At 40.9% G+C, this 13228-nt stretch overlaps 1 protein-coding gene across 9 annotated transcripts in view; it reads left to right on the forward strand.

Moving 5' to 3' along the window:
- The window catches only part of LOC133448459 (dedicator of cytokinesis protein 3-like), a 246147-nt gene that overhangs the window by 104422 nt on the left and 128497 nt on the right, over positions 1-13228 (forward strand). For all 9 annotated transcript variants that reach the window (XM_061727004.1, XM_061727008.1, XM_061727005.1 and 6 more), the window contains exon 3: positions 11768-11808. In XM_061727004.1, the coding sequence (XP_061582988.1) occupies positions 11768-11808 (41 nt within the window). The remainder of the gene's footprint in view (positions 1-11767; positions 11809-13228) is intronic.

Consider the following 13228-nt stretch of genomic DNA (forward strand, 5'->3'; position numbering starts at 1 on the left):
TTGGAACAACTCATTCACTGCACCCATAAATCTCCTCGTAATCCTGTTATAAATAAGAAAAAGAACAAAAGCATTCCACAGTTCGCATAGTTATTTCCTGCTTTGCTACAAGAATTATCTTTCAGTTCTCATAATAATAATGATCCTTTCTAGTTTAACTGTTCTGATCATATTAACACGAGTACAAAATGTAAAGTGAGCATGTTTAATAACGCCATGACTAGTCAACATTTATATTTAAAGTGCCATGAAGAGAAAACAAACTACATCCAATACATTTTTATGTTAATGTCTATACGTGTAAATCAGAACACACACCGATATTTATAAAATTGTTGCAACAACTGCTTTATGATTCTTCCTAAAGGATAAAGATGGCATTATCACATAACATAATATGCCATCAATCAGACGGTATCACATACTATCTGATGGTAATTATATAATAGATCAAATCCAAGCATTAGAATGTTCCAAAGTAGGGATGTCCCGATACCATTTTTTTCACACCGAGTATGAGTACGAGTATTTTAATTTGTGTACTCGCCGATACCGAGTACCGATCCGTTACTTCTACCACAAAAATAACTAGGCTAAAAATGCAATGAAAAATGCAATGAATTGGAAGACAGGTTTTATTTGCCTTTTGCCCTTTTATCCACGTACGCGTCAATCTCATGACATCACTGAGTGATTCTTTGGGAAAAATGTTTGTTTTTGCATGTTTTGTCACATTTACACAGACTCAAACACACACAGTTTCTATGAGTTCATGGGCTTGTTCTAGTTCTGCTTGGTTAAAAAAGAAAAGTACAAAGGCTTGAAATTTTGTGCTACTTGTGCCTAATTTATTTTTTATTCTGTTATTATTTTATTATTTATTAAAGTACTCGAATTTACTTTAAGATTAATTTAATTTAATTTAGCTATTCTTTATTTTTTATTTATTTTATTGATTTAATTTGCCTGAAGATGATTATTTTGTACTTCAGACGTTACTCAACAGTTACTCAGTACTTGAGTAGTTTTTTCACCAAGTACTTTTTTACTTTTACTCAAGTAATTATTTGGATAAATACTTTTTACTTCTACTTGAGTCATATTATTCTGAAGGAACAGTACTTTTACTCGAGTACAATTTTTGGCTACTCTACCCACCTCTGGAAACAACATAAACAATCAAATAGAATTTAAAAAACAGGCTAAACGAAATGATGTTACACACTCTTGTACAGTAGGTGGCGGTATGCTCCTTAAAGTTGGTTGTGATCTGCCAATAAAACAGAGAAGAAGAAGAAGAACATAAACAATCCCATTATTACAGTCCGGTTAGAGTGCCGTTTCAGGCAAGATAGTGACAATTAATGTAAGCAGGACGTCAGCAGTGTGGACATATTTCAAAATAAGGGACGACGACAGAAGCAAGACAGACTGAGGGCTGTCGGCGCGGCTAACGCGGCTAACGCGGCTAACCGGAACGTAACAATGGGATTGTTTATGTCGTACTGTGAGTTACGTGGAGTGTTTAATAAAGTTCCCTGTGAGTAAGGTTTGTCCAGTTTGTATAATTAAGGAAGATAGAATTTACTGAAACATGAACAGCTGGCTACAGCCACAGAGCTGCTGCTCAGCCAGGCTGCCAGGCCCGGGGAGCCGCGGGGCGGCTCAACGTCTCCCCCTAGCGGCGCTAACCAGTAACTACTGTACAAGTATCGGTGCCCGGTATCGGAGAATTTTTGCGAGTACGAGTATATGAGGGCAGTATCGGCCCCGATACCGATACCAGTATCGGTATCGGGGCATCCCTATTCCAAAGCATTAACAACTGTGCATTTCACTTGTATTTCATAGTTGTTTACCTGATTTACACTATTTCAGGTCCAAACATTGTAGGCTGGTTATTTTTTCCTCAAACAGTTATGAAGTTAAATGCTTGTAAATACAATGCTTGAGCCTAAATCTCAAAATGTATGCAGTTGCACATGTTTTCAAACTCAAATTAGGTTTTCTTTCTCCAAATGTTAGCTAATGTTATCATTTTTCCACACGCCTTTTGGGTATGAAGAGGATGGACTCCAAATAAGGGCACCTAATAGAAAAACTTCCAGATTGGCGCTGCTTCAGCTGTTGATGAATATGTAAAACAGAACCATGTTGAAAAAAAAAAGAGTAATAGTCATTGCGGCATTAATAGTTCTGTGCAATAATGGGTGAAAATTGCCTGGAACAGAACCTGCAAAAGCTGGGATGAGAGCCAGAGTTATCAGCCAATGTTATTCCCGTTATTCCGAGTTTGACTCAGAAATTTGCAACTCAGACGAGAGTGTGTGTGTGTGTGTGTGTGTGTGTGTGTGTGTGTGTGTGTGTGTGTGTGTGTGTGTGTGTGTGTGTGTGTGTGTGTGTGTGTGTGTGTGTGTGTGTGTGAGGCCAGGAAATGTTGTCTTGCAGATAATGAGTGAGAATGTGCTCCATTAGCCACAGCTGGGTAGGATGATACCACCAATCTAGTGCTGTGCCAGCGGCTGATTGAGCATTTCTTTATCCCAGGGGCAAGATGCCCATGAGGAAGAGGGGGGACGGAGACAAAGAGGTGAAAATGTTCTGTTGATGCATGCAGGAAAATTGCACAGAGATTCACTTCTCTCTTATGGCCTCCCCCCTACTCTTCTCCTCATCTGTTATCCTTGCCTTCAACTCCCCGAGCTCCTCCTCTGCTCATTTTCTCTTCTCTAGCAGCATGCGCCCGCTGACCACCCCGACTCGTACCGAAGGTTGAACTATTCTCACTCGGCATCTGGTTTGTTCCTGTTTTGAAATACAGACCCGATAACGGGGGATGCGGGCCATTGTCTGAACTTGTGTGGAATAGGCTGGCATCACAGCGCCCCGTAACACACAGAGATTATCAGGCCAATCCAGGGACAACTTTTGTTCAGGATTCCCATGACAGTTTCACAACTCCCACAGCTTCTGTAAAATGAGCCACCGCAGAGGCACTTAAAGGCTTTTTTTTATCCAGAATTAGTTGAAGATGCTTTGATAGTCTTTCTTAAAAATGTTTATTAAGTTGTACCTGTCACTCCAACGTTTCCTCCCAAATGGGATGCCAGGAGATGGGAGCCCATTTCCCTGATTTCCCGGAGCTACGACAGAAGAGAGGATTAGAGTTACAGTACGCTGAGGTTGTAGTAGCACAGAAAAAGATAATACAACTGTTATTGCTGTCAGCTTTAGCACAGAAATCGTAGCTCAACTGTCACTGATGTGGAGAGGCTTTTCAGCTCTGAATAAGCAAACCTCTCTTTTAGTGGAGATCCTCCGTCAGTAAATAACAGTGACATATTTAAGGGGCACATATAATGGGAAACTGCTTGTTTTTGGCCTTGAAAGCATGTTTTTTTGGTTATGAAAAAAAAAAACCCAAAAAGTCACATAAAGTACAATCCTGTCACTTCATTATCGGCAGCTTGAATAATTAAGAGTTGCAGAGTTCTGTGACATCACAGTCTCAGATCAGCGTAGAAATGTCAAGTATAAGCCTTTTTTTTAGTCCACTCAAGTTCACATTGTGCATTTTGAACTCCTTGTTGCACAAAACAGTTACGCTAGTTCTAAAATAAGTATGGTGCAGAAAGGTGGAGTCACATGGACTAGATAACTCCACCCACTAAAACCTGCTGCTGGGTCACACCTGTAGAAGCTAGTTGAAATGAGCTGTTATACTGTATCTATTTTTAGCAAATCCGATCGTAAATATTTCATGAAGGGCAAACTAAGTCTCCTTTTAAGAGGACAGTACTGAAGGCAAGATGAAATGAGATCTTCATTTATCTAATATGACTATAATACGCTTTAGTTCTTTTTAATGCATCAGACACTTTATTTCTAGACCTTGCGTCAGACCAGAACACGTCAAAATAACTAATCTTTGAGTCCTCTTCCCTGAGCTCTGAACAAAAAGTGATATGAAATTGTAAGACGAACTCTTAGAGACTCTGTTTTTATGAAGTGTTGTCAGCAGATTTTAAAACGTAGAACGAAAAGGTGAGTTTTTCGCCTGGAGTGGGTGATGATGGATCAACTCTGCTGCCTGGAGTTCAGCACAGAACTGAGCTCAGCTCTGCAGGGGCGGAACAAACGCTGAGTGACAGGACAGCCTGACATTCAGAGACGGCGCCGGGGGCTCCGGTTTGCCCGTGGCCTCATGCCACACTGCACTTCAAAGTGTCAGACTTTATCATGAGATTTACACACCCCTAAAAGTGGATGCAGCATATTTCAGCGGCGACACGGCATGTTGTGCAGCGTTTTCCACCGTGTTGCTCACACAAAGACATTTCTGAAGAGGACAAGCAGAGATGTTGCAGGTGATGGCAGGAATGGCAAGAAGGAAACGGCTACATGCATTTACAGTACGTATGAACCAGAAAACTAAATAAGCAAAACCGTCTTTTTCTTTTATTTCTGGATGTCACTGACCTGAGAAGTGTGTACGCATAAGACGAAACATACACCTTTTCCTACATTTAGTTGCTTCAGTTGCACCATAAATAAAAACTTTTCCTTATCGCTTTTAAAGCCTGCGACACAGACAGATGCAAGCAGCAGGAGTGGAGTGTGGAGGAGGAAATAGTAATGAAAATGTCAAAAAAGAATATGGAGCTTGAGAGATTCTACAAAAATCACAAGAAAAAGAGAAAAATATGATTAAGCAAGAGGCAGTGTGGCACAACACCACAAATGGACTGGCAATGGAAGCGGTGAAGACAGTTACTCACAGAGGCTGCAACAATAGCAGGAGGACGACACTTTCAAAATAAAACGCACCATAAAGGAATCAAGGAATTATTTAAACAAGCCTGGATGAGAACGTGTTCATCACGTATGTGAGAATGCCGTGGCAACGTAAACCTAGACGAGGTTCCTGAAAGTGACCAGTGATGAGATGAGCGTCGCTTTTGGTAAAGGCTCGTAGAAATGTTTTGCCCCTATTATTTCCTCTTTGAATTACCTTGTGTTGAATTGTGCTATATAAATAAATTTGCCTTGCCTTGCCTTGCCTTTTACATCATGGGGATTCCACACACTCCTGCCAGACAAGCATAAGTGGTTGGACTAGGGTTGCCACCTTTCAGAAATAGAAATAAGGGACGCCCTGATTTCAGCAGCGCAGGGGCCAAAAGAAAAAAGCCCCCAAACTTCTAAACTGAATAAAAATGTGTTTATTTTTATATAAAAAATGTTATATAAAAAACCAAAATCCTTTGATTTCAAGTTTTAAGTGCTTTAATAGCATTGAACTTGCATGACTGTACAGACAGCCAGCCATACTAGCAACTGAAATATCCTCCTATGCTACGTATGTCCACATCAGCCCAAATGTATAATATAGCCTACAGGTGAAGAATATGGTGTAAAAGTTAATTTATTTCAATAATTCAACTAGAATATGGTGTAAAAGTTAATTTATTTCAATATTTCAACTAGAATATGGTGTAAAAGTTAATTTATTTCAATAATTCAACTAGAATATGGTGTAAAAGTTAATTTATTTCAATAATTCAACTAGAATATGGTGTAAAAGTTAATTTATTTCAATAATTCAACTAGAATATGGTGTAAAAGTTAATTTATTTCAATAATTCAACTAGAATATGGTGTAAAAGTTAACTTATTTCAATAATTCAACTAGACTATGGTGTAAAAGTTAATTTATTTCAATAATTCAACTAGAATATGGTGTAAAAGTTAATGAAAATACGGTACAAATCGCGTCCCGTATTAGTTCAATACGGGACGCAACATTTTTTTTCTCAAATAAAGGACAATTCCGTATTTTACGGGACGGGTGGCAACCCTAGGTTGGACCCCTGAGGGGAGATCACATGCTCAGACTGGTCCAGGTTTAGCCGAAGGCTAAAAAGTGAGCAGTCACTTTAGATGCAGTTTTTACATTTTATTTTTTCCCCAAAACTTCCCTTTTAATGTGAAATGGATGAAAAAGAGAGAGATGGGGAATCCACTGGGAACAATTCATCTTTCAAAAAAATATTGCTGGCAAAGTAGGCCAACTTTTTCAAATTAGTTTTACCACAGCTTACTCCTTGGACGCCAGCCAGTCTCTACCTGTGCAGTAACGATGTTTTATAAACTGAGGAAGCTGCGTGCGCGGCGAGGAGACTGGTGACTCAGCTGCAGCTCGCACCTCTATTGAATCACTGTCACAACAGAAATTACAATGAGAAATGCCCTCGTGGGTCCTATTACTGCATAAACAAGCCATTCCCTTTTTTCACCATCCAGCTTGATTTGTGCTCTACAGGGATGCGAAGCATCATTCAAGACTCACATTCGGCTGAGTTGATTGCTTGACGGAAATGTGTTGTGTGACGCAGTTTCTATCATGAGTTCAGACTGAACCTGCATTAATGCGACAAAACCGGGCCCTTGAGTACTGCATCCCTTTGGAGATGATGTACAACGATTATTATTGTGGATTATGTTGATAACTGTGCAAAATTATTATTCTAATAGCCACTTATTTGCTTACAGGAGGGAGGGATATTACTTTTCTTCCGGGGAAAGGCAGCGTTAAAATAGACAAATTAGGAAAATTGATGCACCACGCAGACATCTGGCTGCTTTGTTGTCCTGCAACAGTTTCATATAATAACTGTTTACAGGATAAACCCAGATAAGTGTTTTTTTCCCCCTCTTGTTATTTAATACTCGCTTCATAAGTTTTTGTTTCTTATAGATGTAAATGCACGTCACTCCAGCCTTCACAAACAAGCCTTGCCAGTGCCGCCCCGGCCGCGGCCCGATTATCATTTAGATGAGAGGCGAGGGAGTAAACACAGCCGTCTTAATGCTGCTGGCAAATGAGTCTTGATTGGTTATTAATTAACCAGCCAATTAAACTTCCATCTTCATATTCAGATCAGATTAAGATGAACAGCTGTGAAAATTAATCTTACCATTTTTCATGGCGATGACATGAAAGTCGGTGTGAAATGTCCCTCTGAATTTGCCGGTTATGATCGTTATTACGCGATCATCGGAGCATTTGCTGACACATTTCTATAATCTCGACGGATATGTCTTGCCCTAATTTTCTTTTTTTTTCTAATACTCTTAAAAAAGGATTATTATCTTGTTGTTTGGTGGTAATCAACTTATGGCACTTTTCCACTAGTACCTACTCAGCCCGGCTCGGCTCGCCTCCACTCAACTCAGTTTGGTACTTTCCCACTAGGGGTCTAACGTGCCGAGTAGATACTTTTTCTGTCACTACTCTGCCGAGGTTCTAAGCGGCTGAGTCGGCTGTATCTGACGTCATCACACTACAGGCCACCGATTGGTCGGGGGGGTTGGAGTCAGACGTCTGAGTCAGGATGTGACATCAGCGAAAGAGCGACTCTGACGGCGGCTTCTTGTTCATTTTATTCAACAGACACTGGCAGCGCAAAAGTCTGTTCTGGTCCAACTCTGAGGTGAAGATGTTCATAAACCTGGTGGCTGAGGAGAGAACTAAAAAGGAATATAGATAGGTGTAGGATGTAGGTGATAAGGAACGACCAGATCTACCAGGAGCTCTGTCACTTCATAGCTGCTCGCGGCTCCCAGCTGAATTTTCAGCAGCGCGGGGACGAGCTAACAAAAAATAAAAAGCCTTGCAGCTTGAAGCCTTCTTTCACTCTCACTTTTTAACTTGATATCGAACACAAGCCACAGACCCAGCAGCACATATACCATCTCCTCCATGTTCTACATCTTTAGTGTTGTTGTCTTCTTCATTTAGATCACACAATCAAATACGTCACAGCAGCTTCGCTCCAACCTCCTACTTCTGCTCCAGGTGCTGAATTGTTATGGAAAAGAAACCAGGCCGAGTTGAGTCGAGCCGAGTTGAGATGAATAGAGCTGAGTAGGTACTAGGGAGGAGAATTTATACGATTTTTCTGATTCTGATTCCATTTTCGATTCTGTTTAACGATTCGATTCTTTATCGATTCTCTTATCGATTCTCATTTGGAAAAAAGGAGAACAAACAGGTCCATTAGCATCAACTTTGTTTTATATGTTTGAACAAAAAAATACAAGTGAGATCTTAAGACGCCCCCAGCCTTGGGCTCCTCGATGGTGTGCCAGGGGGTCCCCACAAAATTATTTGTAATATGAAATATGTATTTAATATAAAATAATAATAATAATAATAATAAAATAAATATTCTTCTGTAGAAATTAACTAAATACAACAATTTTTTCTGTGGCAATTACACAAGAATGTCCAGCAACATGCTCAACACCACAAACTTAGTCACTGCTCAGTGACATTCATCTATTCTGGCCTGGGTCATACTCTTCCCTGCCTTGATGAAAGGAGAAGCTAGCGGTGACTGCTCTTTAACTTCTCCCATAGATGAGCTGACGAGCTGCAGTTGTTCGCCGGAGCGCGCCCGGCTCGTCCTCATGGCCGAGCGTGCGGCTCTTCCTGCCACACGCTGCGCCGACTCCGCGCTCCCAGCGCGACCAGGTTGCGGACGAAAGCACCAGCCGGCCGAGCCCTAACAGTTTCTTCCCTTTGTTGAAATGTCCACATTGCAAGCATTGTCACCCTGTTGTCATCCTTTTTGGTAAAATGTAGCCAAACCTTTGAGCGTTTATGCCGCTTTGTCCCCATGTTTTCCTGCTGGTTGCGAATGCGCACGTTGCGTAGTTACGCAACGTGCTGACGTCATTCGCGCCCACTGGAATCGATAAGTGAATCGTTTGCAAAAAAGGCAAACGATTCCAAGCAATTAAAACACTGGGAACTGGTTCTCAACAAGAACCGGTTCTCAATTCCCATCCCTAGTAGGTACTAGTGGAAAGTGCCATTAGTGATATAAAATTATAATTTAACTTCCTTATACAAGAATTTGATCACGTTATGACATAACGTATCTTTGTGATTCAGATGATTTTAACTCTGTCATAAGTCAAATAACCGGCATTTCAAGCAGTACGCAGTCCAAGATGGTAAAATAGCCGATTTGCATCCTTTGACATAAATAAATGGCGATGACGGCGTTTGTACAGTAGTCACCCATGCCTTACATTTCCAAGAGCTGCAGACTTAATCATTTTCATTTCCGCTTGGATGGCGACAAATGAAGCCCCGCTGTCTGACTGCATGTCTGTGTGCTTCTCCTGGACATATTTAGTCTTGGGATGCAAGTAATTTTCAGCTGTCAAGGTTTTATTTCAAGTTGAATCAACTTTGATGACAGTTCTTTGCTCTGCTGAGGGGTCTGATGAGGGTGTATCCATGTGGAAAGTCCCCCCCCCACCCCCCACACACACATGTACATGAACATGAACATGTACATGGACATGCACTGTACTGTACTGTCGGCCAAATCTGGTTGTGAGTGGCACTTTGTTTGATGTCAGAAGTAAAAGTCAGAGTGTCAGTGGAGCTTCGACCAGCTTATAACCAAAGTTTAAATGTCTGTTCCAAGTTGAAATGAGCAAATCGAGTATTTTGAAGTGTTTTAAGATATTAGTTTGTTAAAATTCCTACTTTTTTCTGGATTGAAGTTGGATGTGAAAACACTGAAATGTGAAAGACATTTGTTGAGTCACTGTAACGTACTAAGTTTCCGTTGTCCATCATAAACAAACATCGATAAATCTGCCAAGAACTCTTAACTAAGAACTTTCCTGTATTCATTGTGCTTTTAAGTTATCCTCATTATGATAGTAACAAAGTCCAGTGATGGATACTGGTGTTACCACCTGCCCTTAAATTAAACTTAGTTCTGACAATAACTCTTCAACCAAATTTTTGCCTAAACAGAAATTAAGAACAATTAAAGAAAGTCTGGTTAAATCTACCATAGTGCCTGAAAATTCCCTCTTTGATTTAAGCTTTCAAGTAATATTTGATTTGATTTGGGGAAAAAAAGTGGTCCACATAAAAAAACATTTGGGGAAAAAGTATGGGGCTAGAACAGTCTCATAAGTCACAAATGCACAGGACAAAATTCATAACTGCACACGCCGATCCGCAATTGCACAGGACAAGATTCACAAATGCACAGACATATTCACAAATGCACAGAACAATTCACACGTGCGTAGGACAAGATACACAAATGTATTTTATCTTTACTCCACCAACTCGAAATATTGAATCACTTTTCTAAGTGAACCACGCGAACGCAGTTCAAACAGCAGGTGTATCCGCCCCTTTAATCTGATTGGTTTACGAGTAAATCGTCCCCCCCTCCTTCCGTGTTAAAAAAAAACGTATTTGTGGATCGAGTCACGTCAGGGGAGTCTCAAAAGTCACACGCAAATCCAGCACAGCTCACAGACAAAAAAACGTTTGTAAATCAGGTTATATTTGTGTGTGCATCAAAAATACATTTGTATATCTTGTCCTACGCACGTGTGAATTGTTCTTTGCATTTGTGAATTTTGGCCTGTGCATTTGTGGATCGGCGTGTGCATTTGTGAATTATGAGACTGTTCTAGCTCCATAAAAAAGACCCAACAAAAAAAACAAAGATGTACAGTAACTCGCTTTCAACGGTCATTATGGAAAATGTATCGTGTGTCCACTTAAGTTTCTTTGATGGTTTACAAAGAGATAGAAGAGCACACACACATACTTTCACAGACACATGAACACGCGTACACATGGGTTAAGAGCAGTGGACTTAAAATGTCTTCACCTCCGGGGCGTCATGTCTGTCAGTGTCTCTTTCTGTCAGTTTCTCACTCATAAGCTCATAGCATCCCGTGTACGCTTGCATCAGCCAGGCTGTCAAATAGTCACCCCACCCCACCCCACCCCCAATCCCTAGCCCAACAACCACCCACCCACACACACATCAGGGCTGACCTGAACACTCCCCTTTCAAACAGCGGGCCAAACGAAGCCGATGAAAATAAATGAGCGTTTTCCCTGTGTGTACACAGAAAACCGACTCATGACCCCAATGACCCGTAGATTATATTTCAGCCCCGAGAAAGGACTGCATGGCAATGAAAAATATACAAAAACTAAATAACATTTCAGGGTATCCCTCTTATGTTTGGGTTGGTACCTCAGACTTTTATCTTTAATTTGAATTTAAAGTTGCCTCCAAGTAAACTGGAATGCTGTTTCATAACAGGTGTGTTTTATTTTTTTAATCTATTAAGTAGGTCAGTGTCCTTTTATTGATTCATCCAAAAGGTGGCATTTGCATTTTAACACCGTCTGTGTGAACTTACAACCTTCATAAGAGCCCTGCAGAACAACACCAGTATTTTAATGACCGGAAACAGTCAGATGGGCTGCGGGAGCAGAAGTGGCCAAAGCAGCCGCCTGGAAAACAACTCACTGTTGAGCCCGCCAAAGTCAAAAGGCCCGCATGTCCACTGGAGACAGCAGTGGTGGACGATTGCATAATCATTTCTTTCTTCTAAAATAAGAAGTGAAGAGCACGACATAAAAACAAACATTACCCACGTTTGAATGGCTCACGGCGCCATACGCTCAAAAACACCAGAGTGGCGGCTTTGACCTGGAATGCAGACTTTTTTTGTTCTTATATTTTTTGTTTCTGTTCTTTATAGATTAAAACACTCATCGAATACCTCCTTTATTTTAGTAACATATTCAAGCCGTAGGCGCTTCAGATGTCCAAACTTCTGAGTCATAACCGTGTTTAATTCTTCACTGAATCCGTGTTGCTTGTCTGCCTGAGTCACCGCTGATTGTGTTTTCTTTCAGGGTGGTACAGAGGATTCTCGCTGAGGAAGCCAAATGTCAAGGTAAGAGAGGCTGACAGCGTTCTTCTTTTCATCTTTCCATATCCTTTTTCTCTCCAATCTTTATTTTTCTGCCTCTGGTCTCATGCGACGGAGAGTTTTCTGTGTCTCGCCGTGTCCTTCAGCCCACAGCTCTGTTTACGTGTCTCAGGATGGATGGTTTGGTGGAGTTCAAACTTTACACAACAGTACGATGTGGAAGATGTGTTTTAAGAAGAGTTAAGTAGCAGTTTTGTCCTGAATGTTAAAATAAACTGAATGACAGATTATATTAAGTGACAAAAAGCCATTTGATGCTGAAGTCATTGAAAGGTTGAGCATCTTAATTGGCATCAGATGGTGAGTTCAGGCCAAAAAGAAAGAAAAAGTTTTGCACCATGTAAAACTCACCTGGTTAAGCTTTGTATTCCCGGAACATGACGTCCAGATCAGCTGCTTATGGCTTTTTTGAATGATGCGTCAGTGTTTTCATGGCTTTTCCACTCCTGGTGTCACAAGTCTCTCTGGCCTGTTGATTCTGTAATAACTCACGAAACTGCAATTATGAAGTCCTGAAACGCTTTAGGTGTAAATAGATTCCAATCGGAGTTATTTCCCCAGACCTACTGTACACAACGATAACTGAAAGAAAAAAACATGCATCGTGATTTGTTTGCTCTGCAGTCGGGTGCAGCTGTGAAGCGCCACACAGAAAGGGCCGAGCCGGTTGCAAACATGCCCTGTAGTCTAACAGTTGTGAGATGAAACCACTTTAAATAGTTTTTTTGTGAAGAATATGGTTGCACACTGCTAAAGCAAATTTTAATTGATTGCCAACTCAACCTCATTTTTCATTCATCCACTGAAGGATCAATGACATTTCCTTTCCCTCATCTGCATCCACGCCTGCTGGCAAACAAATCCAGAGTTTTAGTACTTTTCTTCCCGTTTTGTGTCTGTGTTGGGCTTTCAGTGCCTCCAGAACACCAGCGATGTACAACTCCGAGCTGCACCTGAGAGCCTCTTACACACAAAAACACCAGAGCTGCAACTCTTCCCTCCCTTTTGTTAGTCACCGTAACACTCCAGCAGAGACCTTTGGTTTGGATTTTTTTCGCAGCTCTTAAAACTGCAAATCTGATATTCACACCTATTTCATGCAGTGATTATCCAAGTTCACAGTCCGTCTTAACAGCTGATTCTGGTCGTTTAGTCTGTGAGGTAAGAAGTCTCTGGAGGCAATCTCTGAAAGCGTCCGCTTGTCTTTGTCATTCAAACTCAACATAAACGCTTTGTTTCATTCCTACTCCTAATGAGGCTTTTTGGGACATCCGTCTTTTTTCCAAGTGAGTTGACAGAATGATGTTTGTACTTGTACACCCTTCTTGAAGCTGCTGCAGAGCTCTGTCTTGACACTTCGCTGTTACTTCAACCAGACCGATTC

Source organism: Cololabis saira, chromosome 8 (genome assembly GCF_033807715.1).
Source record: "Cololabis saira isolate AMF1-May2022 chromosome 8, fColSai1.1, whole genome shotgun sequence".
NCBI lineage: Eukaryota > Metazoa > Chordata > Actinopteri > Beloniformes > Belonidae > Cololabis > Cololabis saira.